At 38.9% G+C, this 26,665-nt stretch overlaps 1 protein-coding gene across 1 annotated transcript in view; it reads left to right on the forward strand.

Moving 5' to 3' along the window:
* Positions 1-26,665, forward strand: part of LOC306699065 (CUB and sushi domain-containing protein 1-like) — a gene marked incomplete at both ends in the record, with an annotated part of 346,947 nt that overhangs the window by 226,698 nt on the left and 93,584 nt on the right. Inside the window, 13 exons of the mRNA XM_079163564.1 lie at positions 7-189; positions 360-545; positions 5,467-5,607; positions 8,932-9,053; positions 9,339-9,411; positions 10,769-10,907; positions 11,525-11,712; positions 11,900-12,088; positions 16,679-16,795; positions 16,988-17,203; positions 17,769-17,957; positions 19,580-19,749; positions 26,036-26,192. Of these exons, the coding sequence (XP_079019690.1) occupies positions 7-189; positions 360-545; positions 5,467-5,607; positions 8,932-9,053; positions 9,339-9,411; positions 10,769-10,907; positions 11,525-11,712; positions 11,900-12,088; positions 16,679-16,795; positions 16,988-17,203; positions 17,769-17,957; positions 19,580-19,749; positions 26,036-26,192 (2,070 nt within the window). The remainder of the gene's footprint in view (positions 1-6; positions 190-359; positions 546-5,466; positions 5,608-8,931; positions 9,054-9,338; positions 9,412-10,768; positions 10,908-11,524; positions 11,713-11,899; positions 12,089-16,678; positions 16,796-16,987; positions 17,204-17,768; positions 17,958-19,579; positions 19,750-26,035; positions 26,193-26,665) is intronic.

Raw genomic sequence — 26,665 nt, forward strand, 5'->3', positions numbered from 1 at the left:
TTACAGAGATCGAACGTGGAGGCTGTGGTGATCCTGGGGTGCCGGCATTTGGTCGTCGTAGTGGTGATCGCTTTCAACATGGTGACGTGTTGACCTTCTTTTGCCAGTCGGCTTTTGAACTAGTGGGAGAGAGAACCATCACGTGCCAGCACAATAACCAGTGGTCTGGCAATAAACCCAGTTGTATCTGTAAGTACACATACTCCATACAGACATATTTATGTTGATTGATTTCCTGTTCATTTTGCATTATCATTCTTGCCTCTTTTTTTAATTGCTATATTTATTCATACCTAATTACCTATCAACTTGACCTCTTTCCTTCCTGCCTTTGTTCCTTTGTTCCTTCTTGTTTGTAGTTTCATGTTTCTTCAACTTCACGGCTCCATCAGGGACTATATTGTCCCCAAACTACCCAGAGGAGTATGGGAACAACCTGAACTGTGTGTGGTTGATTATCTCTGAACCGGGTAGCCGCATTCATCTCCTGTTTTCTGACTTTGACCTGGAGCCACAGTTCGACTGGTTGGTGATCAAAGATGAAGGTAATTGTATCTTAATATATCACAGTAATTTTGAAAACTTAGTTCCTAAATTAACACCTCAGGATATGCATATATGCAAATTCTGAATTGCTGGAATATGGATGTGCATGTATTTTTTCTGAAAAAGTTCAAACAATCTGGGGGTGCACTCTTTCTCAACTTAAGATAACTAAAGATAACTTCTAATTGGGTTTGGTTGAGGAATGGCTAGCTGGCAAACTGGATGGAAAGTTGGATTATTTATTTTATTGTGCACTTTTCCTCTACACACAGGGCAATTTAATCACCCATTGTAATCAAAGTTATTGATTTAAACTGAATCAACTAAAGCCCCTGTTTGACTGGCTTGTCATTAAAGATGAAGTTGTGCTAAATTGGCTGGCTGTAAACATGTTCCTCTGCAGGGATGTTTTTTGGAGCAGGGTTTTGAAAATTGCAGGGCAATTAGTGCTGTTCCACTGGGCAAACTGAAATTGAAGTTGTTGCTCCAAAGTCTTGCAGTTTGCTCCGCTTAGTGATCGATCACTTCTGTCACATGGAAACAACACTGTATGTCTTCTTTTCAGAAATTAAAACGAAAAATGACTTATTCCATAACTGACATGCCCTCTTGAAAGTAATCACGATTTCAAAACATTCATGACATTTACTGCCTCTGTTTTTGATCAGATAAAGTAAGTTAGGTGAAAACCACAAAGGCTGTTTACTGTTGAAAGAAATATTGCATCAAAATTGTGTGAACTTTGAAATAAAAAAAAAGTCAAATCAGTTCAATCTAAAAGTGCATTTAGTTTACACAGTACACCAAGACAGTACATATGACAGAAGTTGTTTTTTTCCCACCATAAACAGGTGTTGGCTTGTAAATGCCTTGTAAAGGATCAGTATCCGTTAGTATGGCACCCATTCAATTATTACAAATTGGTGTTCAGAAGGTTAATTAACTACTGTACAAGTGTGCATCATTTATTACTCTGCTTTTCAAAATCACACTGGACATATTTTTTAATTCATTTGAACTTAACTGCTGCACCTCAGCACTCAACAGGCTGATATTGAATAAAAATGGGTTTAAAAGTAACACAACGCAGCATTGCAATGGTTGAAGTGATAGCCATTTCAATAAGCGGATCACTTCTCAAGTGTTGCTTATACATCATTAATAACATACATTGATGATTAATTGGCATTGTCTGACAGTCTCTCCTCATGTCACACATTCAAATGTAAAACATTTGTTTCATTGTTATCAACAAGTTGGCTGTTATGCAGCCAATTTTGTGACACACAGTCTGCTGTTTGAACAAGCATACATAAGAAAGAGATGCTTTTGTCCAAAAGGAAAATAAATCTGCATCCTAATGCGATAAATTTAAAGTTTCTCTGCATCAGAGAAACCCAAAGGCTTTTCCATTCACCAAGAAGTTGATGTGACCTTGACACTCAAGACTTTTATCCCTGTATAATAGAACAATGAAATACAAACAAATGGCAAGCAAAAGTGAACAGAGCAACCATAGTAATAATCCATAAATCACCTGAGCTGGGAAACAGTACTATAAGAAATCAGATAAAGCTTCAAGGTACGCTTTTGAACAGTATATAAATGGTTAACATAATCAGAAAGCCATTGTTGTCATCTAATAAAAGAGCACATCGTGATAGACTGATACAAAGGGCATTTCTGTGAATCTCTCCTCTTAGATAAGTAAGCATAGGACCTTGTCACTCTTTCAGCTATTGTTGCATTGCTTCTCCTTCACTCCTGGTCTCTTGCCTATCAATGCAATAATGAATATGTGAAAGAGCTTTTGGGTTCTGAAGAACAAAGTGAATGTAGCTTAATTGAGTCGAAGTCCAAAACTCCCAAGTCAAGGAGGAAATTAAAAGAAAAGTTTCTGTAGGAGTGTTGGTGAAGAATCCCAATTTCGGCTACAGTGAGTTTTTATCACCGAGGAGTTCTTGCATCTCCCCTTCTGTCCCTGTCAGGGTTGCCAACTCACGCTGCTTTTCATTGCACCTTTTGTTGTTGGATTCTTACGCGGATTTCTAATATTGTTTTCAATAAATAGTAAGTTCCTAACGATGTTTTCTAAAACACTCTGCAATCAATCATGCTGATTGCTCTCTGTTACTTTTTAAGAATTGGATGGATCAGGAATAATCTGAAAGTGTCAATACCATTCTCCTCAGCCATTATCAATATCCAGTACCGTAATCTTATAACATGTAAATTATTCTGGTGTATCTGATCTGATATTGTGCATGCCCTTAAAATACCACGACTAGATTTAAAGACTGTCAGACTTTGAAAAAACATGATTGCAGATGCCATTGGGTCAGTTCAAGCTTCACTGAGACCACAGAGTTGCTTGAATTGTTGAGAGTGACCTTTTCAAATGTAATCAAGGAACGGATCAGAACACAAGACACCACTTCAACCATTTGCCATGTGGGCAGATGGCCCTTAGTCGACAAACACAGGACATATTGGGTGGCAGAAAGCCATAATGAATATCAACAGTGCTGCTTCTCCTACCTACAAAACTGCAGGTGTTTTCTGATGAATCGCAGTTCCTGCAGCCCCAATCTGCTAGACTCCTGGTGGCTCATCAGCAACAACAAGCATTGTGTTAGTTCTGGCAGTGAACTGAAGTTGTGCATGCCAATAGCTCATCAGCATCAGTTGCCATTTATAATCGCTGATCACACTCAAACTACATTTCCTATCGCTTTCAATCAAGACAATAAAGTGGTCTTTATAAACTCACAATGTCTCTCACTTACTTGTGATCATTATGGCGCTGCTGCTGGTGGTTAATCTGTTTATTTCTACCTGCTATAAGCTGCTGTTGCTGGCTGCGGCGATTGATTTCTCTATCAACCACCTCAGCTTCCTCCTTTTCATGTGTCTTATCACCATTGCTGGGGATGGCATTTCTTTCCTTGTACATTATGTTTATTCCATATCTCACTGATAAGGGCCTGCTGGGTTCTGTTCTGTGTAGCCCTTTAGGGTTATATTACGCTCCCTACTGAATCTGTAGCTGCTGTTTGGATCATTTGGGAGCACCCTCAAGAGCAGAGTGTATTCTACCCAAAACGTGTGTAGTTGCAGTAAATGATACTATGCTGTGACATGAATGTCTCAGACAGAAATTAGGTGATGCATGGTTACAGCTGCACAGGCCAGTGGGAGACAGGTAATAGTTTCAGGGCCATTCAATTGGTTTACAGTGGGTCCTTTAAGGGCTATAGAGCGATGCCTTAATGCCAGAGCATATCTTAACATAACAGTCAGGTTCAGCCATTCATTGCAATCATATACCCCTAATGGGTTTGATTGGTACTTTGAACAAGATAATGTTCCCTGCCATGGTGACAGAATTGTCTAGGAATGCATGGCTCAAGATACCTTCCGGTGAAATAACGTTAATGGCCTGGACACCACAATCCCCTGATATCAGTTTCTTTGGGAGTCACTCAAATGCAGCTTCTATAGAAAAAAGCATCCACCCATCCACCTCTGCCAGTTCTGTGAAGGACTGACACCAGAACTCGACAGGTCCCTTATTAAGTCACTGCCCAGACATGTAGAAGCTGTTATTCGTACTAAAGGTGGTCCAACGTGGTATTGAACAGGGTTCGGTATTTTCAGGTCACTGAGTGAATATTTCTGTTAAGTTGGAAATGAAGTTAGAGCTAGGTATCAGCAGGGTAATACAATTTGATAAAACATATTTTCATAAAACAAAGTGCATTACTACTATACAGATATGGAATGACGTGCATCCCACTTTGGGACACTGTCGACTTTTACTTGAATTTATATCTTATTATACAATGAAACTGCGATGGTTGCAAAAAAAAACACTTCCAGATGAGAATCTCCAAAATGCCAGGGACTATGTTAAATGGCCTTGTTTTAGCACAGTGATGATGCGTTTCATCTCAATAGTCTCAGAAAAAGACCTAAACCTGTAAAAATGCTAATTATCCTTCAATGGCCTTAAAAGAAAAGGATCTAAAATTGTAGTTTTTCGTTAGCTTAGAATGAGTCATTTAGTTCTATATAGGGAGCGGGTCTTCTTCACAGAGACCACCATGTGGCACCACCATGTTTCTGCAGTAGCCCAGAACGGACAAACCAAACACTGGCTCTAGAGAGAGACTTTTGCATTTTTACTGCAGGGGTATTCAAGTTGGATGCAATGTGCAACCTCACCGCTAGATGCCACTTAACCCTACACACTGCTCCTTTAAGGTCAGACACTACAATTTGAGACACAAAGCTTCCAACAGCATATACATTGTAATGCACTGCTGTTGTTAAAACTCCCAGCAATGCAATGAAAGAGCCAAACCGGGCTCCAACATTTTAATACAGCATACAGTGTCAATATTTCGTCACTCTGGAAGGAAACATTCTAACCCACTGCTAATATTTTTTGAATAGATTTTGAATTCATGAATGGTAACGGGTTATTCCTCCATTTTGGTTTTGACAGTATCAGAGAACTGAATGAACTGAATTGAATGGGTTCTTTTCACTTCATTCAATTCTGTAATCCCACTGACAGGCAGGTGATTGACTAATCCATTGTGCTACCGACAGAGTATTTATTAAAGCATGTACATTGGTAACATTTTTCTGCAAAATAACACCAAAACAACATATTACATTGTGCTAACATTAACAAGAATCCTAAGACCTATCGAGTCATCTCAAAGTTATTTTTTTCCTAACCATAATAACATTTAAAACATCTCTTGAGGTCTCTTGTGGTGTTTTACTTTTTACTTTTTACAGGAGTCCTTCACTTTCCAAGTATGTCCTTGGCCTAATGTTATTCAGACGGAATTAGATAAGCAGCATTAAAACGTGTCTGTAAAAGATTGTTTAAACTCTGTTCTATTTTAGGCCTGTCTGAGCCAACAACATTTGGGACGTTCTCGGGAAAAGATGTTCCATCACAGATCGCCTCGAATGGACACATCATGAGACTGGAATTTCAATCTGATCATTCTAATACTGGAAAAGGCTTCAATATCAGCTACACCAGTATGTGCTACCTACCTACCTACCTACCTACCTACCTACCGGTCTGTGTCTGTCTGTTGATTCGATTTACTGACATGTAAAATGTATACAATTTATTAGCGGAAGAAAAAGGGCGTATTGATAGATGCAAAGGATTGTGACAGTGTGTGATCATAAACAACGAACACATAAAAACTGAAAAAAATTGTATCCAATGCAGCTGCAATATACACTATGTTTGGAATAAGGGAAGACGTTCCTACCTTTTCTTGAAGCACTTGCCATCTCTGTCTTGCTGTGTTGTTGCTATTCTTCTTGTCTCTTGCTTTACTTAGTTAAACCTGTCCCATTGTCAGCTTTGGACCTGACTACTGCACCCTGTATATGTAACTGCTCTAAGCTGAACTAGTTCTGCATGACTGACTCTGATTCATTCTTTGTGATTTCCATGCGGTTTTGCAGCATTTCCCACACTGCCTCCCAAATGACCTTGTCTCTGACTTTCCTTTGAGAGGTTACATTTGAGTGAAAGTAAAAAAAAACAATATTTATTGTCTCTTCAGCGCCACAGAATAACAAGTGCTACCTCTAATCCTAATGCAAACAATGTTCTCCCTGATCCTAACACAAATGAAATGCACCATTGGAAGCAGAACTATGCCATTAGTCTTTTTTCACTCGCAAACATTAATGTACAGAAAGTCTCTTTATAGTACCCTTTATATATATAAATATATATATATATATATATATATATATATATTTTGCAATGTCTTTATTGTCAACAGAGACAAAAATCACAATTACTGTTGATAAATACCGAATTTAAAAAAAAACATTTGACTTTCAGTCATATCATTTTTGTTGATGAAACATTTTGATAATGTAATTTAAATTTGTCATAGACATTAACATAGTAACTTAAGAAAGACAGATCAGGCATCTGTGTGCTGTTTCTCTAATTTGGCATTTTAATGCATATATGAATATCAATTGGTATTGCTGTGAGTACATATCAGTATCTTTTTATATGAATAATGTTGTGTAATGCAAATATAAACTTTGACACACCATAATAAATGTTATTAATTTATTAGTTTAAATTTAGGGTAAATTGATCCGATTGGAGAAATATCTGTCACGTCTAAAGACTGACTTCATTGTAATGACAGCTATATTTAATGACATCAATGCTATATTTGGATAATGGTGTTTTTAAATAGTGATTATCACTGTTGTACTGTTTACAAAACCATAATCACTATTACCTAATTTAAAAACATGGATAGTTCACATAATGTACTATCCACAAATGATTGTGGGTTTTCTATAACAAATACTATGAAAAATACTATGAATACTATGAAATTGAAGCCATACGATATGAACAGTTATGATTCTGCTGTAATGCATCGCATTGTTTGCGATGGACTGCATTAACCACAGCCGAGCCGCAGCACAGTGCATTGCTGAGCCGCTCTGAGCACGTACTGTATCAGTCGGTGAAAAATGACTACAAAACACTTGGAACCAAGAAACAAGAATTCATTGTACAGTAGGAAAACCCCCTTGAAAAATCACACGAAAAATCACAAGTACAAAGCTACACCTTGCTATGCCCTCGCTTGAAGACGGAGCCCTTTTACACTTCATTTTCAACATATTGCTGTCAAATTTAGAGGTCATTTCTTTATTTCTCTTTTTCTCTCTCTGTCCCATCACTGTTATTGCATCTCCGCCAGGAGAATCACACACAGTCAACTCCAGGCTTTCAGGGCGCTCGAGGCTGCTGGCGCATAGAGCGGAAAATGCAAGGCACTCAGCAATACAAAAGCAGCGCGCAAAATGCTTCACTCTCATTGACAACAATTACAAAAAGCTGACCCAATCTGCTAAAATTAGTTTTGTCTGATCAGGGCCTTAAACTGCCATTGACTGTGCTTGCTGCGTGAATGCTTACTCCTCACTCACTACTCTTTAAAAAAGCTGCTCCCCAGCCGCTGCTCTGCGGCCAGACACACAATGGAGGAAAACAATAGACTATATTACTCTGGGTATAACATTTTGCTCACTTTTATTGTTTTGAACAGTATGTTAGGCTAACGAAACTACACACACAGCTGACTGCATCGCAGCCACTCAGCCGCTGCTCTGTGTCAAGAGACACCGTTGGTCCGTGCCTTTTTGATGGGCATCAACCTCCTGTTTATACGCGTATTGTTAAAAAAATAGACTTATGCCTGTGAGACAGACCTAAGAGAGAGTTGAGACACATACCTGTACAGAGCCAGCACAGACATCGGCATTGATTAAAATTTTAAAAAAAAGAACGTATCTGTTGAGTTGTGTCAATTCAGTCATACAATATAGCCGTTGTAGACACACCTTGCGGAGATTGTCTAGTACTGTATTTTTTCCCCCCTTATTTTCGAAACCATCATATTGATCTCCATCTTTCACTCAGGCATCTTCTCTGTTGTTTTGCTTGTCCATTCACACGCAACCTTGTCTCACACTTCCTTTATCTGAAACTCTCACAGCACAATCTCTCTTCTCCCTCCTCATATTAACACATGTCATTTCAATATTTTGTCTATTGTCATTTTGTCTGTTTTCTCATATCTATGCATCCCTCTCATCTTTTTATCCCTCCAATCTTTTCCACTACTTTCACATACCTTTACTATGTCTGGTGTGTGAAAGTTTGCATGGTTATTTTCTGTTTGCCTTTGGTTTTTGTATGCAGTATGTGTGTGCATGTACAAGCAAATGTGTTTGCATTCATCTGGCGGTCTCTGTAATATATGTGCAGATGTTTTGCCCTTTCCTCTCTTGCTCTCATTTTTTTTCCTCTCTATCTTTACTTTTCTCTGTCTGCTCTCATTTCCTCTCCATCAGTAGCTAATCAACCTGAGACATGTCCAATCACTGGGCGTGTGCTCTGGGTGGGATCAGGTTAATCTCTGGAATAGGGATGATATAAGCTAAACATGACAGGGTTGAATCCACGTGAAGATAATTCCATTCCCATATTTCCATATCAGTAGAGATGTCACAGTTACTGACAGTGATTTTCAAACTTTTTTTTTTCTGGTAGACCCACGTTTACGGTATTCAAATAAATTGAAATACCTTGTTGGTCAAATGATCAAATATGCACATGTATTCTGAACCACTCCAACAATTCAAATATCCATGCTATGATCGGTAGGCAGAATGTTATTTTTGTTCACATTTTCTTTGTTCTCATTCAGTTGCAAAGAAATTTGGCTTTATTTCAGTTGATTTAGTTCTTTGTCTATTGTCTGTTATTTTAACTTTTCTCTCATTGTTATTTCTCTGTAGCATTTGGGCAGAATGAATGTCATGACCCAGGAGTTCCTGTCAATGGTCAAAGGTATGGTGACCAATTTCAGCTCGGCAGCTCTGTGGCTTTTCGCTGTGATCAAGGATTCATTAGGACACAGGTAAAAATCCAATATCTGTCTTAATCTACTATAATAAGGTGTTCACACAACATAAATACATATGTTTATTAGAAGTATTAACATTATTAGCATGCATATTGGGTGTTTATAATAGCAGTCGTAGTAAAATGCTGTTTACTCCCCTTTACTTAATTTGTCTCTGATGTATAAAAAGTACTTTTGATTGGATTTACTTGTGTTTATGTTAATTTCTTGATTTTGTTATTTTTTCTGCTTGTATCTTATCTTAAAATAAGTACTATACCTAAGTATCACTTTTTCCAGGGGTCTGATCAGGTCACTTGCATCATCCAGGATGGAAATGTTGTGTGGTCGGCGGCTGTACCTCGCTGTGAAGGTACCCACACATACAAACTGTTTACTTTGTACATGAGCAATGGGCAATTATTGAAAATGTTGGACTTTGCAGAAATATAGGGTGACAAAGCAGCTTAAGTGTGCTTATACAACTTAGGAATTTCACTACATTTCCTCCTCTAATTGCTTTAGCCCCCTGCCTCCCCACACGTATTCAGCTTGTTTGCACGCATCTTTCACTCTCAACAATAATCTTAAATGAGATTGGCACAAGTTCTGCTGAAACTAATTCAGGGAGATGCATTCATTATATGCAGCCTCCAATATACAGAAATGCATCCGTAGTGTGCAGATATGCTACTATTCAGAAGTAACAATAAAAGGACAGTGAATGTGATTTTATTTTAATACTTTTTAAAGGGGAATGTTATCCACTGGCCTGTGAGAATGTGTATGTCTTTTTTTGTATCCCCACCATCTTGATTGTATTGTCTAAATGACATTATCAAATGTTGGCTGTTGTTAATAAATGGGATGGAGGAGACAATCCAATTGAATAGGGCTGTCACCTTATTAAATATGGAGTATGGGAAAATATTATCCCTCCCATTGGACGGGGAAGGATAATTATGTTTTATTTCTAGAATTACTTTCTCTTGTCCATCCCATCCATGAGTACCACGGCTTCAGTGTGCACAAAGCGGTTAAAAGAAAAGTAATATTATTTAGCTTGCTGAAAATCTGGAGTTCTGTTATCATTCAGAAGGATGAAGGTATCAGCAGCTTGAGAACAGAAGAAGCGTAAGAGTGTAAAAGACAAGCTATTACAAATTACATATTGGAGGAAGAGCACTATTGATAATAAAAGGATCATGAACTCCAAGTCTAAAGTTATTTAAAGGATGTTACTATATGTGCTATAGGTATTTTATTTATATGGAATCTAAACTTAGCTGAAGCTAATTCTTGCATTTGAATGTGCTGTGATTTAGATTTTTTGACTTTTACTTCTACATTAGTGTCAAGACCTGCCAGCTATGTACTGTTCTTTGAGTTGCAGGAAATGAGGATTCGTTTTCTGGCATTATTTGATCCATAAATATACTTGATTTGCTACATAAATTATCACGATAAAATGATTTTTTGCCCTTTTTCCAACGTGAGTAACTCAAATGTGTTTACTGTAGCACAAGATTGCCACAGCATATTTTCTGAAGGTAAATGTTTACGTATGAACTCTATAAATTTAGAAAGGATTAGAGAGCTAACCGAAATTGGAAAGATGATGAATCTGCTAACTCAATGTGATATGAGCCTTGTGCTCATGCAATAATACTGATGCAAGAAAAAGTGATTAATTTCTCTCCCTCTGTGGTTGTGTGTTTATTTCCCTGTAGCTCCATGTGGAGGCCACCTCACAGCTCCTACTGGTGTTCTGCTGTCTCCTGGTTGGCCCTCCTTTTATAAAGACTCTCTGAACTGCCAGTGGGTGATTGAAGCACAGCCAGACCATGCTGTGAAAATACACTTTGACAGGTTGGTGATTTGGTTATGTAGGCATAGAGAGGTTTGTTTAGGTTTGCTCATCAGTCTCTCAGAATACTTGTCAGATTGTTGTTAAATGGATAACATGGTCATCTTGAAGCATGTCCGTTTTTTACACATTACATTATTAAGTTAGTCAGTCTATTAGTTGGTCAGTCTTTCAGACACATTGTTAGTCAGATATAGATGTAGTTGTTGAGTTACTGCTGCAGTAAATAATTGATGTTGGCTTTTTGCACATTTTTCTCTGAAAACAAGCCACAAGCAGATGCAGCGTAGCCTGAAATATTTTTCTTCTAAATCAGCACCACTAACGGTTTCAAGATTAAAACGGGTTCTGAGTACCCTTCAGACACAACTGATGGTAATTGCAGGCAGAGACGAAAGTGTTCAGCTAGTTAGCTATAAAGGTAGTTATGTGGTTGTTTAAGTGCTCAGTTATTTAAATTAGCTGGTAGAATGTCAGTCAATCACTTTTGTTAGCTCTGGGTTACATTGGCTGGTGTATGGTGTACGCTGCACACAGATTATGTATGCGTTATGAATGTTATCTTTGTGTATGCCAGGTTATTTTGCATGTTTTCTTTGTTGTTTGTGTGTCTGTCTAGGTTCCAGACGGAGGTCAACTATGACACACTGGAAATCAGGGATGGCCCCTCAACCTCTTCTCCCCTCATCGGTGAATATCACGGCACCCAAGCACCTCATTTCCTGATTTCCACATCCAACGTCCTGTTCCTGTTGTTCACGACAGACAACAGCCGCTCTGCAGCAGGCTTCAGCATCAGATATGAAAGTAAGGCCGATTGACTGACTGATAGAAATGTTTGGTAGACACAAGATGAATTACTTGCTGGTACTGATATGCAGCAACATTTTTTGGTTCAAACCAGCTGAAAAAGGTGTAATTACCCACTCCACGCACTCACACACATTCACCCTCTTGACTTGTGGTATTTCTGCTTGTGTGATGTGATTTTCAGGTGTGAAAATGGAGTCAGACTCTTGTCTTGATCCTGGTATCCCAGTCAATGGTCGTCGCCATGGCAGCAGCTTTTTTATTGGCTCCCGTGTCTCATTTACATGTGATCTAGGATACACACTGAGTGATCAGGAGCCAATTGTTTGCGAGCATAATCATCAGTGGAGTCACGCTCTTCCCAGTTGTGATGGTGAGAATCTTTCTTTCTTTCATTTTTTGCCCTCTTGATGAAAACCTATAGTGAGCGGAAACCTTTTGTATCCTTTATCCAAAAATTATTTAAGAGCAAGAATTATGTGATAATGTGAGGAACGCCGTCACTTGATGGTGTTCCAGCACTGCACAATAAGATAAAGAATTGTGAGACTACTACTATCATTTAGGTATTTTCTTCAGATCATCCATTCCTCCATTATCTGTATTGTAGCTGCTTATTTACTTTTAATCACACTTAAAATATTTAAAGTAAATTGGCTTCTGACTTGTTTTAGCTGAGTTGCTGATGGTGACTGAGATATTAAAATGCCAGATTGCTGTCACCTTGGACTCTGAGTTACCTGTGACACTGATCCCAAAGACAAGACATGAGGCAGATGCAGTTAGCAGTCACTCCATTTGGTACTCAGGCAGGCTTACATTCCAGCAAAGAGTGACCAGCACCAAAGCTGGGTCATGCTTACACGCAAAATTGCCTCTGCTTTACCACAGTTGTATTGTCCACAGTAAACAACTATTTGCAATTCCCTTTCGCAAGCCACTAGCTGTGCGTTTGTTGTGTGTGAGATAAGTTGGAAGGTATTGCGGTTTCATACAGTACTTAAATATCAACAATACAAACAAATCAAATGACTTTACATGTCAAATTCAAACACAAGGTCCAAGCAATCTACCATCTAAAATCACTAAACAATCTGGTAATTCAGCATTATCAGGTAAGCGGTATGCCTGCATTAATGCACGCTTGCTGTTTGAGGGTTTTATTGTGCTCTTCATTTTTCCACTAACTGATTTGGGATGACCCGGAACACGACGGTCCCCTCTTCATGGACATAAAAACAGAAGTGGAGTGAGTAGAGCGACGTGGCTGAAAGACAGTTGAGCCAGAGCCAGAGGCAGTGAGGAGAGCAGAGGGAGGTGCAGGTGTTCCTATAAGTAACTTTTTTCCCAGTCTTCTGCTTTTTTTTCCCCATTTCATTTGATGTAACTGGCAGCCATAGTGTTAATTGTACAATCTATCCACACTCCAATGAATACACTAACAAAATGGTCCAAGTTGGACATCCAGCTTCAGTGAAATTATGCGGGTCAACAGGCACTACTGAAACAGATGCTCACTGACCATCGCAGGCCTTCTCATTCAGCATTTGCCCACAGCTCATGCTATCATGGGAGATGAATACACAGCGTCTGATTCATTCTACCGATTGAAAAGAATCCAATTTGAAAACCAAAGTCAGGATGTCTCAACTTGGGAGTGAGTTCATACCGAGGCAATCTATCTCACAGTCTCAGCCATAAGCAGTTTTAAACGGCCACAGTGACATTTTCAATTTTCAGCCAAGCATGCCATCTCACCAGACAGCTGTTACATTACAAGACACACTATTTCAGAATGGCACTTTTCTAAAGTGGTGTGTAAGCCTTGACTAGAATATAATATATCATAGTTTGCTTTCAGAGAAGATCGTAGGACCAGAATTATGTTTTACCATGATTGAATTTTTGATTAATCAGATAATCATTGTCTTTACCTTTTCTGTTACTTTACGACCTATTGACAATTTCACATGTTCAGTTTACCTAATTTGCATGTTGCTTGGCGGTGGGAGGAAGACCGAATGAACACACGCAAACACAAAGAAAACTTGGAAAGTCCACTGGAAAGAAGTTGGACATCAATTTAAAGGAGAAAGGAAGTCATCTTTAAGAACTCCCACAACAATACTCAAAGCAACTCATACACACACATGGACACATTAATGACAATAATCTTATTTACAGTACAGTCTCAGAGGCACAGTTAACATTTCAACAGGAAAATACAGCCTTTTTCTACCATACCGACTGCATTACGCAGCCACCAAAATTCATTATTTTGACAATATTTTGTCGAAAAAGGAAAACAAAATGACATGTAGTTCCCCCGCAGGCGTGCAGAGATCGTTCCCTTTCAGTAATGCCACAGTGTCTATTGGACCCAAACCGCTCGTCTTATTCCTGCAGGTCAGCTAAATCGCCAAACAGATCATACAGAACACTGGCTGCTCTTTTATGTGTCAGGGGGAATATTGAAGGGGCGCAGTGATATTTTAAAGCTTGCAGTTGGTGCCAGGACAACAACTTCTTCGAAGTGACCAAAGTCACAGTATCCCTTTTAGAAAAAAAATGCAACGGCATCTTTGAAGAGGGAGATAATTAAAGCTCGAGAAAAACACGGAGGCAAGAAAGAGGAGGGAGTGTGCAGCTGAAGTCTGATACTGTATGATATTTTTCTGTATTTACCTCTCTCCTGTCTGAAAAACAAGCTATCTTTCTGCATCCCTATCTTCTCACACACAGATCATAGGCATACTCTAATGTGAGCACCCGAACAGGCAATAGATACAGTATGCGCACAAAGTGGTGCACACGTGCCTCCCTCAACAAGGGTCAGACAGTGTCCTCGTTTTAGTCTAATCATGATGGGAGTGAGAAGAAACTGGTTGTCGCAACACACACAAGACTGCTCGTCAGATCAAGAGTTGGAGAGCGGGCTCTCAGCACAGCTACTCAAGTCAAGCTCTGTTGAAATTATACAATAGAGATGGAAGGAAAGACATTGACAGACAGAGAGATGTGGATGGTGGAGAGGCGGAGACACAGAAGTTCTCTTTAAACACACTGGAATAGCTGTAGTGTGAGCAAATAAGAGAAGCTTTAAAATCTGTCTTCATGAAGTATAATTAAAAAAAAGAGCATATTCCCAAATCACCGAATGAATCATCACACTGTCTATTTTAGGAGATAAAAGGGTAATCTGTGCACCAATATACTGTGTGTGTGTGTATATATATATATATATATATACTGTATAAACCTTCAAGAATCAGACAGGAGGGACTTCACAAGAGTGAAGAAAAGAATTGCATTGTCTCTGTTTTCAGGTTATATAAGTCTGGGATGTGTTTGTTTCATAGGCAAGAAAAACACTCCGTTTTTATTTTAATGCCAGTGAAGCACCTTGAAGCACTTAAAGTGAATTAAATGTAACTGAATTGAGCTGAATAGAATTGAATGAGATGGAGGCACAGAAAAAAAAAAGTCAACATATTATCTTAGCTCAACAGTCTGTAATGCACCGCAAGCCCTCTTTGACTCTCCATTACGCTACTTTAGTATTTTCCATTCTGCTCTATCCCAAATGAGTTTGTCCTGTCCATATCAGTGGTCTGGCTCTGTGTAAAGGCTAGGTGTCTGGTAACACATACACCAATTCTTCCATCTTTTTCAACATACCACTCCCTTCAATTCTTTGTCTTTGTAAGAGTGCTCTGTCTTCTTTTCGTTTCTTTCTTTTCGTTGCGTCTTTGGCCTTCACTCTTTGTTTCTCTCTCTGTAGCTGTATTCAGAATCTGCATTTTTTACCTTCAAGACCCTTCAGTTCATGTTATATACTGTATTTTGTGGACACAGACAATAACACGATGTTCCTTCGTCACAAATTTGATTATTTGATGATATCTTGGACACACCATAGTCAGTAGTTATGTGAAAATGTTATGTGATGCCTATGTTAATCTAGGCATCTAAAATAATTCAGGTGGTTACAGGTTATATAGCAATCCCAACCTACAGCGTTGTTGCTGAAGCGTGGCACCCACCTTTCGGTTCCCCCTCAGGTAAACACTGTAGCTCTGTCAGCACGTTAGCACAGTGTCTACGAGCTGCTGGCTCAGGCCATGTTGAGAGCTGTTGAGAGGCAATCAAAATGCTCTCAATCTCATATCTTGCACCTTTAACCTGTCCGGACCACAACCTTATTGTTTTGGTTCACTATCACTGCTTTCATGGTATCATTTCCATAACAGGCAGCTGTTTTTAGTTAAAAAAAACAACAACGTGAAACCCACTGTATACTATCTGCTCAGCATCAAATGTAGGACACAGTTAGCAACTAGCTGGTGAATATAATGGACCATTTAGCAGCTAAACAGCCAGAAATGTCCCTCAAGCGTTGGTGGAGATCCAGACTGAGCTAAAAGACAATGAATATTGGACTCGCAGTTAGGTGGCAAGAATGACAACTCCAAATGAATAATACTGTTGCTCTGTAACTCCTGGATGTGTAAATATGCAACTGTTTACGAAGGTGATGATATGTCAGTGTTGTGTTCACAACTTGAACACAACACTTGCCCCCAAATGGCGGTTATTGCAGGTTTAATAAGAAACGCAGTTGGGAAATTGAGAATGAAGCTACAGCTGTTTCTTCTAATTTCTCCCTCCTATAATTATGTTAATATCTGGGGAAAACTAGTTTTTTACATAAAGCCCATACTGACACGTTCAGTTCACAAAATTACATTTTCAATATTTTACATTTTGCAGGTCTGCAGATAAAATAAAAAGGTTTAATGTGGTGAAGTTCCAGTTTGATACGATAGGACTTTAAGAGCAAACTAATCTTACATTATGTGATAACCTCTTAACTGGACTCAATATATGTCTATAATTTAGGTAAATATGAATTTCATCTCTTTTTCTTTTTCCCCCTTCTCTATCTCTCACTTCCTCTCTTTAGCCCTTTGTGGAGGTTATGTCTATGGTAAAACAGGGATGATTCTGTCTCCTGGCTTTCCTGACTTTTACCCCAATTCTCTTAACTGCACCTGGACTATAGAGGTGTCTCATGGCAAAGGTAAGAACACACATACACGGTCATTTACACATTGCATTTACACTCAATATCTTGCTGGATATGTGTTTCTGGTTTGGTGTCTGTGTTCATCTGCTGCCATTTATGTTTCTGTGACTAACTGTGTATCTGTCCATCCATTCATGCAACCATCTGTCCATTCATCCATTCATCCATTTATCCATGGATTTCTAGGAGTCCATCTGGTTTTCCACACTTTCCATCTGGAGGAGAACCATGACTACCTTTCCATCACTGAGGACAGCAACTTCCAGGTTCCAGTAGCTCGACTCACTGGCTCAGTGCTTCCCCCTAGCGTCAAAGCGGGGCTCTTTGGAAACTTCAGCGCCCAGCTACGTTTCATATCAGATTTTTCGATGAGTTATGAAGGATTTAATATTACTTTTTCTGGTAAGAGACCAATTTTTGTTAACATATATGCAGCAAAAAATCAACCTAAAAGCTTTCTTACTCTATTTACAGAATAGACCTAACCTGCCTTTTTAGCCAGACATCTGAGACTGAACTGATATTATAAACAAGGATGGTCTGATATAGTTGTATTCTGATGCGCTAATATGGCACATTATTCTGCCTTACAAAGGCAGAGCAGTATCTACACTAATCCTGAGGTTGACAAAACATTTAATTGTAGTTTGAAGGTTCTTTGTCAAACTGTAACAGATACAATAGATGTAAACCCCAATTGTAGGCATTTTTAGGCTGATTAATGTTCTAATCATTGTCATAGAGCTGTGTTTTCACCAACTGCCACAAGGGGCAACGTTGAGGCCATACAAATAAGACTTCTTAGCTACCATGCTATCAATTTGGTCTCAGGTCTCACACCAGAATTTCTTTCTATTTACCTTGTATTTCTTAATCTAGCCTTACTTAACAACATTAACGCAGTTCCTGTATGTTTCGCACCTCTCTGACTCCTCAACAACATTATGTATGTCTCATGGATGTATAGAATACGACTTAGAGCCATGCGAGGATCCCGGCGTACCGGCTTACAGCAGGAGGATGGGATTCAGATTTCAAGTTGGCGACTCGTTGGCCTTCACTTGTTTCGCTGGCTACCGACTTGAGGGGGAGAACAAGATAACTTGTCTGGGAGGAGGTAGACGAGTCTGGAGCAACATACTACCAAGATGTATAGGTAAGACAAACTCACTAACTTGTGTCTAACTGAACATTTTAAATCATTGACACTGCATCCAAAGCAATCAGGCTATAATTACAGACATGTAGGTGTCCAGATTGTCAGCATTACACTGTATAGTCATGGACCTTTCCTTATACAACATTATTTTATTTATATATACAAGTAGTGGTGTTGAAACTAGCCTTTCAAAAGTGTTTCTGCTTTCAATATTTATAGTTTTCATCTGTGCAAATAACTGGCTGCTTGTAAAATAGAACTTTCAAATTATCTTTTTCACCATAGGAATAAACCTAAAGTATCAGCATTTTCTTGGTTATAATTCACCAGTATTTTATTGCTGACACAAAGGTAATTTACTATTATTTGACTGGTTGACAGTTGGTTTTATTTGCCAGGATTTGTCTGTTAGCAGGTTGTAATTTGCTGTTATTTGATGAGTATCAGTGTTTCCTTGGATGCTCCTGGTAATTTATGAGAGTCTGTCTGTTAGCTGCTGGATATTTTCAAGCCCCAAAAAAGACAAGACCGAAAATGCTGTAATAGCAGCTGGCAACATTCAGTTTTTTCATCTCTCCCTCTATTTCTTTCCAAATGTCCCTCTCTTTAGCACTCTGTCTCTCTTTCTAACAGCTTCACGTTGTCTCCCTTTGTATTTAGACAGTCCTTGGGTAGATAATTAGGGCAATAGCTGCTATATGAAGAGTGTTAATACTGTGTCTTTTGTTACTCCCCTTTTCCCTTTTCTAATTTTACTCGGCACACTTTCAAAAGGCTCATGTCTGTCTTGGTTCCTATGCTATCTACTCTTATTTTCCACCTGTTTTCTTCTCCCCCATTCACTACCCTGTATGTTCTCACTCACTCTCTCTATAGTGTTGTCTCTCACTTTCAAAATATTTTCTGAATATATACTTCATATCTCACATCCTAATCTGCTTCTAAAACTGCAGAACACAGTTTTCAAAAATGTTTTAAATTTGTTCTGATTTTTTTTCCCTTAGTTTTCTTCTCAGTGAGTTCCACATTGTTCCACACCGGCTTCTCTCTTCTCTATCTCATTACTTCCATGTGCTCTTTCTCTCTTCCAAGTAGTGGTGGTCCTCCTCAGAGGGAGTTAAAAGCCTGCCTTTATCCTCTCTCCATTTACATATGACAAAACCACTTATTTGAATTCCTACACTTTGATAGGCACTGCACCTGCTAGATGATTCTGTATAATTTCTATGAAACACTTTTTCTAGCAAACTTATCCAGCCCTGCTTTTATGCAAATATTTTCATTTTGCCTTCCTTTTAATCTTTTGCAGTTTATGTTTAATTGCTTTCCTTTTGCGTTTTGCATTTCCTCATCCTTGTCTTAATTGTCCTTTCAAGAAACAAGTGCTTTTAAGCTATGTTATACTGTATGAGTTATTGTCATTATCGTCATTATTATTATCAAACATAAGGTTATACTTTATGTACTTTTCTCAAATCTCATGTTGAATTGGGTGTCCTCTCCTCTGTTTTTTTGTACAATCAGACAACCCAGATTTTCTGGCTGCTCAGAGATAATTAAGTAGAAATGCTATGATCTTGATCCACACTGTCCCTGCCCCCTTTACTCTCTTGCTGTAGCGGAGTGTGGAGCTTCCTCACTGGGACCAGAAGGCGTTCTGCTCTCTCCTAACTTCCCCTCCAACTACGATAACAACCACGAGTGCATCTACCGCATCACCACCGAAAAGGGCAAAGGAATCAGGCTGAAAGCTGAGAGCTTCTCGTTGCAAGACGGAGACTATCTCAAGGTATAGACACACACACACACACACGCACATAAGTATGACAAAGCTTTTCCCAACCCAATTTACCCAAAAACACATAAATACAATATTTACAGATTCAGAGACACATGCAAAGCATACACAGGATTACAGTCCTAATCAAAAGCTGTCTATATGCAAAGCACATATATGTTTGAACAGATTATTATGCGTTTGGTTTATTACTAAATGTGCTGAAAATAAAACAATAATTGAGTTGTGGATGCTGGCATGATCATGAACACAGTAACATGATGTGCTGGGGAAAATAAATAAACCACAAGTGTTTGTTGTTGTGATCACACACTTAAAGATATATGATCAAGGATCTGTTATTCAAATTGCCATGTACAACACATTTCCATCAGTTCTTTATCAGGCAGTGGATTACATGTGCGCAACCGTCTTTCTGTTTTAACAACAAAGTAATTCTTCATCTTGACTTCAAATGGCCGAAGTCTAATAATCAAAATGAAAATGAAGGATTTAGAGGGGGAGTCAAGTGAAAACAGGTTTATCTCTAGATTTGAGGATTAGCCCATATTGCCCACATTTTTGGGATTACTTTATTTAGAGATATATACGAGGTATTTGAGAGTACAGGTACAGTACAGTACAGTATACAGCCTATAACTTGTTACTGTCATGTTCAAAGCCACATACCTTTCTGGTGACATGATTTCAGATATCATTCAGCAATATAACAAGAAATATCATAATATTCAACCTAGACTTGACTTGTGTTTGTATAGTTTCAATTAATAATATTATATATATATATCATAATAATGTAAGTGGCTTCCTATAAGCACAGTGCTAATCAAGAGGTTCAGCAACCTGCATGATGCCAGAACAATTTGAACACATATTTCAGGGAGGTTTCCATACTTTGATTGCTCCTTTTTCCGTGTTTGACACAAAAGCAAAGACATGATTGAATAACAATTTATCATCTCTACATTGTAGTTTTTTTTGTTGCAATCCTCTCAGCCCATCCCTTGTACAAGCTTTTGTCCCAGCCAAGCACACCTGCTCCAATTAAGATATCGGGGAAGTGTAATCTATAATTACGTATATGAGGTGCACAGGAAAAAGGCTTGAGTGAAAACTTGAACGACAGCAGGAGCTTTGAGTCTTGGTTTAGCCAGTATGTAGCTAAATTGTATTAGCAAGGTGTGCCCTCGATGTTTGATGTGTTAAACATTATTGTAAGAAGCCGTAACATCCCTGCAGGGGTTTATTACCCATGTTCTCGATTAGTGCTGATGGTGCTCCTGCTGCAGTGGCCATCCACGGCTGAATGAATACTTCAGCAACAGAAGCACAAAGGGATCCATTCAGCCTCTGTTAACCCTCTAACAAACCCACTAGAGTGTATTATTGTTGTATTCAAAGGTTAACCTCGGTTTTTATACTCTTTTATTGAGTGTGATATGTGGTAAGACTAAGTAAATGAAATAGCTATAGAGTAGACATGTATTTTTATCTAAATTTTTTGTTTGCACAAACATATGACTTTATAAAATCAAGATAATAGGAGAGGTCAAGAAGCCACAGGCTTATACAGCAGACCTCCTCTCAACAAAAGGAGAAAAACAAACAATAACAAAAAAAGGAAAAAGAAACCAAGCTTACATATTTTTTTTAAATACATTAAGAAATAAAATGACAACAAGAAGCACACAAAATAAGCAAAAGAACAACCAATTAGTTGACAACAATTTAATAAAAACAAATAAATACATGAAAAACAATACCCGGAAAAGGAAGAAGAAAACATGTCAGGAGAAAGATTTGAAATCATGTGAATTGTTTAACATGTTCTGAGTATACTGAAAACATGTTATTTGGCGTTCCATATCTGTACACCACAACATCTGTAATATCCGCCAATATGGGTATTGGTAATCTAAATTTAAGAAGTTGCTAATTGATGATTGTAGAGAAAAAGGCAAGAACATATATTTATTTATGAACATGCATGTCTGATGAATAATGATGTCATATACTGAAATCATTTTCACTTTCCTGAATAGTGGAACAAAACCGTATTATTCACACGATGTGTAAAACTGCCTGTATGCCAGCTTGTGTTTCATGACTGCAGCAAAAAATGATTTGTGTTTAGACATATGCCTCAACTATCAATGTTTGTTTTGTTACAAAAAACTCCATATTTACTGAGCATGTAATATCAGCTGTAATTTGTGTGATATGCACTTGAATGCACTGCTACAAGTTTGACATGCAATGTGTTCTTATGGTTCTTCTCAGTCTGCCGGAGTTGTCACAATATATACTGTATAAAGGGAATTAATTTGATGTGCATACACGTATACGTCAACAGATGATAAATACAATGAGAATTACAGATGTTCCCAAGTCTCATAATTCCTAATAAATCCTCTCTCGGGTCCATGTGCCCACTTGAGTGTCCGTCAGGAGCAGCTCTGTGATCTGTCTTGATGCTGTCCTACAGACATCGTCTAAAACTTTTTCAGCTCACAATGTCTCCAAGCGGTATTAGGCCTGAGGGCATGGTTAAGCCAGTATGTGGTTAGAGTGTATTATCAGTATAAGGCCTAGAGCATAGGCTGAGCCTGTCTGTGGGTAGATTGTAGTAGCAGGGCTCTCCCTGACTTTCAGAGAGGTATAACAGAATTTTAAAGGGGGGGAAATGTTCCCAGTAGGAGAGGTACAGGGTTAAAGACAAATCCCTTAAAGGAAGGGAAAGTGTCATCAAGATCATGCTTCAATACTACTTGTGCAGTATATTCCAACAAAGCCTTAAAAAAGGCATGAAGAGAAGCCTTCTGAGGTTGTCTTTACATTACTTTCCAACATGCTTTGCTTTACACAGCAGACCCCCTCCCAGTTAAGCGTGTCATTGTCTCTGTAATTCAACAAAGGGACGCAAACACCAAGACTGGAGAGCAGAGCTTCTTTCAAATTTATGATTGTTCTTCACAAGGCATTTGACATAGTATTTACTGTAATAAATTGATTCCTTATGAGAAAACAACAGAAACAGAGGAATAGAATTCAGAGAATGACTAGAGATCACAAAAGTTAATGAGGATGCACTGGATGCTAACATAGCAATCAAAAAGTCACGGGAGGCCCCAAGACTGATTGCAAGAATGACAAACAACGTTCAACATAGGGCACACAACAATATTCGATTATTGGCTTCAGTTTGGCTTCAAATTACTGATAACAAATAACTTTTTTAATTAGATGATAAAGTATGTTTTTCTTTGCAGTCATTTCCCCTCCCTGTATAATCCAACCATTGCAATACAGTGACGTATGGTGATGTACATGCAGTACAGCATGTACAACACGCTGATGTTCATACAGCACATGTTTGACTAGTAAGGCATTTGTGAAATATAATATGTAGGCATTGGTAGTAAAAATAGTTAAGTGGCCTCTGCATTGTTTTTAAATTCAACAGTTTTTTTCCCTCTTTGTGTAATGGGCATACCAGCTAAATGAGGCTGCTAGTGTAGTATATTTCATGCGGCAGTGATGTTGAAGTGGTGGTCGAAGGAAGCTCCGCGGACACTGTTCTTGATAGTATAATGAAGTTTATTACAAACAAGCAACACATGTCATACGGCCGGTCGACACGGCCGGAGAATCCTCAGTCAAATCAAAAAGGTTCTAAAGTGCGGAGAATCCTCAGTCTCCTTATATCCCGCTGATGCCCATCCCCAGAGGTTAGAGAAGATAACTCACAAGGAGCGTAGCATGTTGGCCGCTCCAGGACCCCCAATAAACATGTCTCGGACATGGGCCCCTGGTCCGCCACGCACCCTGCTCCGATAATAAGGAACATCTGGACATGTCACCGGGCGCATAAATTAAGGACCTGGCTCCTACATTCCCTATATCTGCTCCATGCAAAGGACAGAGTTCATGCCTTCTACACTCCATATATCTGCTCCATGCAAAGGACATGAGTTCAAACACTTATGCTGTTTAATGTGTAGGCGGAAAATACACCACACTAGCATGGCTATTGACCTATGGTCTGATAAATTATGTAGGTGCTTGATGTGATGAACTTAGTTTGTACTATAGGCATCTTGTGTGATGGTATAACAATGTATTATAAAGGCAGTGACTAATAATGTACAACAATGTCTGTTAATTACAATATTTCCAAAGAATTTGCAGAAAGCAAAGCGGAAACTAAATTTAACTGGAAAGAAAGCCCCAAAGTGCCACAATTAGCATGCCACTCCCCAGGCTAACAGCATTGGAGCTAATGCATGTTACTGCAGCTGAACACAAACCATTTGTTTGACAGTTCCAGCAAGCTGTAGGCTAAAATATCCTCTAACATATGAACCAGCTCATTACAGTTTTGCTACTTGCTAAGTTTTGCCCTGGCACTTGTTAAAGAAAGGGCTAGCAGAGCTCAAAACCCCTAAAAATGTCCTCTAATACAGTGCTTGACCAAATTTACTCAGATGTATTCCAGCCCTGAAGAAAAAAGAGAGGGCGAGACAGAAACAAAGTAAGGGTGTGCAGGAATTGTACAATGAAAATAAAGGTGGTTAGCGAGAAAGGGAGAGAGTAAGAAGTAAGAGAGGGGAGGGCTGGCAGATGGTGACATGTTGATTTATGAGCTGCAGGGCTTTTCATTAACCATACGGAGTTTTACTGAAACAGAGAGGAGGAGAGAACGGTAGAGAGAAAGCAAGAGAGAAATGGAATGCAAGAGAGAGAGAGACACACAGACAGCAAGCTGCAACATTGGGGGACACTAACAGACAGAATTTGTGGGGTGGCAGGGAGGTAGGAACAGGGAAGGAAAAATAAGTTTAGGGGAGTAATGCTACAAATACCACTCATATTTTCTTTTTACTTTTAAACACACATTACACATTACTCTCACATTTTCCTTTCCCATGTCTTTCTCTATCTTTGCCAGATTTATGAACATACTGTCGCTCCTACTTTGGTTTTACAAAGAGGTGTCTCTTCTGACTGGCAGTCGAGATACACAGTACATCACTTTAGCCTTTTTTTTTTTTCATTCCTGCCACCTGCAGACCTGTCACCACCAATCTGTGGAAATGTCCCAGGCTGCAAAATATAAGCATGGACAGTTCACATTTATATACCAGCTGTGCGATAGCATTATTAAGTGCTTCAGAGTACTAATTCTCCCTTCACACTGCAGTAAAGAATAGACTGCACTTCTTTACTGAAGTCTCCACTGTCCACATTACAGCTGCATCCAGATATTTTTGACCAGCAGAAAAAGGTTTCTCAGTATACATTTCTCTAACCTCTTCTGCTGTAGGCTACAGTATGTTAGCTTCAAATAAATACAATGAATCTGTTAGCTGTGTATTGAGTCATGGAGAAAACACAAGTATAGGACTTACTGTCGTGTGCACATATTTGGTGAGTGAAAATGCTGCTGTAGTGATTTGTGCACATCAACCGTTCAATTGGACACTGTTACACTCTGCCCAACTTTCTTGTGTTGCCAAGTTGCAAAGATCTTTCTGGCAGCCATTACTGTACTCTCAGTAGCCACTTGTCTCACAGTGCTCATTTGAAATAAATGACTTCCAGTTGTCGTGTCTGTTGTTTGTGCTGCCTCTGTGAGCGTACAGTTAAAGGTTGCTGATGAAGATAAGAAGAATTCTAAGGAGACCAAAACGAAAGATTGAATCTAGCAAGAAGGCTAAAATGTTAACTTCCTCATGAATTTCATAATTCTTTTTAATACGCATGACAGCATTTCAAACCAAGTCTCACACACTCAAGGCATTGCCTTGTTGTTTTTAAACAGCTGAGAACCTTTTATTTAATTTTTGTCTGAAATTGTTGCAATAGAGCACCGTAACAACTAACTTGTGACCTCAGCAACTTCCATGTGATATTTTTGGCTCTATCTTTGTGGCGCTTCACAAGGTCCACGCTACTGCAAAGCTAAGCAAAGTATCTATTTCCTGAGGCGCAGTGAGATTTTCTTTTCTTTGTCTTGCTTCTGTTTGGCATTTGAATGACTCACTGTGTGTTGCAGAGGAGAGGCACAGGCAATACACCAGTGCCCTGCAATTTCGGTTTTAGGACTGACCACATTTTGTGGTGTTCTTTTTTCCAGACCAGGTCAGCGATGCACCGTTCATCTGAGTTCTGTCACATCGTCGTTAATTCAATTGGTAGATCTGCACGCACAACCTCTACAAACACTTTTGATGCATGTTTTCATTCATGTTCTGTGGTCCTGTGCTTGGATTGACAGGTGTACGATGGAGAAAACACTTCATTCCGTCTCCTTGGCAACTTTACACATGATGGCATGATGGGTCCTGTCATCAACACCACGTCCAATCGCCTGTGGCTTGAGTTCAACAGCAACGCCTCTGGAACCAATCAGGGCTTTCGCCTCACATACACAAGTGAGTTGTTCTTAGAAAGTTTGAAGTGGCAAACCTCAAGATTTCAGTCTGGTTGATTTACAATTTCTATTTCAGTGAAATCAATAGAATTGTGCTGAGAGTTTATCAGTCTAAGTATTTTCTGAATTGTGTTTGTAGTAAAAAAAATTGTGTATACACCATGGAGAAAAACTTTATTGGGCCGTTCACATTTGGGGTCTGAAAATGCTTGGCAAACATCAGCTGTGCCGCTTTAATTTTTTCATCCAAGGTGCTGGGAAGCTTGGGTCCCGCTGTACTAAGCAACCAAAACCTGCGCTCTGCGATGATGATGATGAAGTTGCGGTAATTTAGCAGTAAGCCTCACTGACTAAACTAAAGAAAGTCAAAACAAAGATAAATTGTTTTTCCAGCACCCTAAATCTCTCACAGTAGCTTTGCTGTTTGATTTGATTGAATTTTTGATTTTGAACCGGATGTTATAGTGTCATTGG

The sequence above is a fragment of the Pholis gunnellus genome (genome assembly GCF_910591455.1).
Source record: "Pholis gunnellus genome assembly, chromosome: 1".
Taxonomy (NCBI): domain Eukaryota; kingdom Metazoa; phylum Chordata; class Actinopteri; order Perciformes; family Pholidae; genus Pholis; species Pholis gunnellus.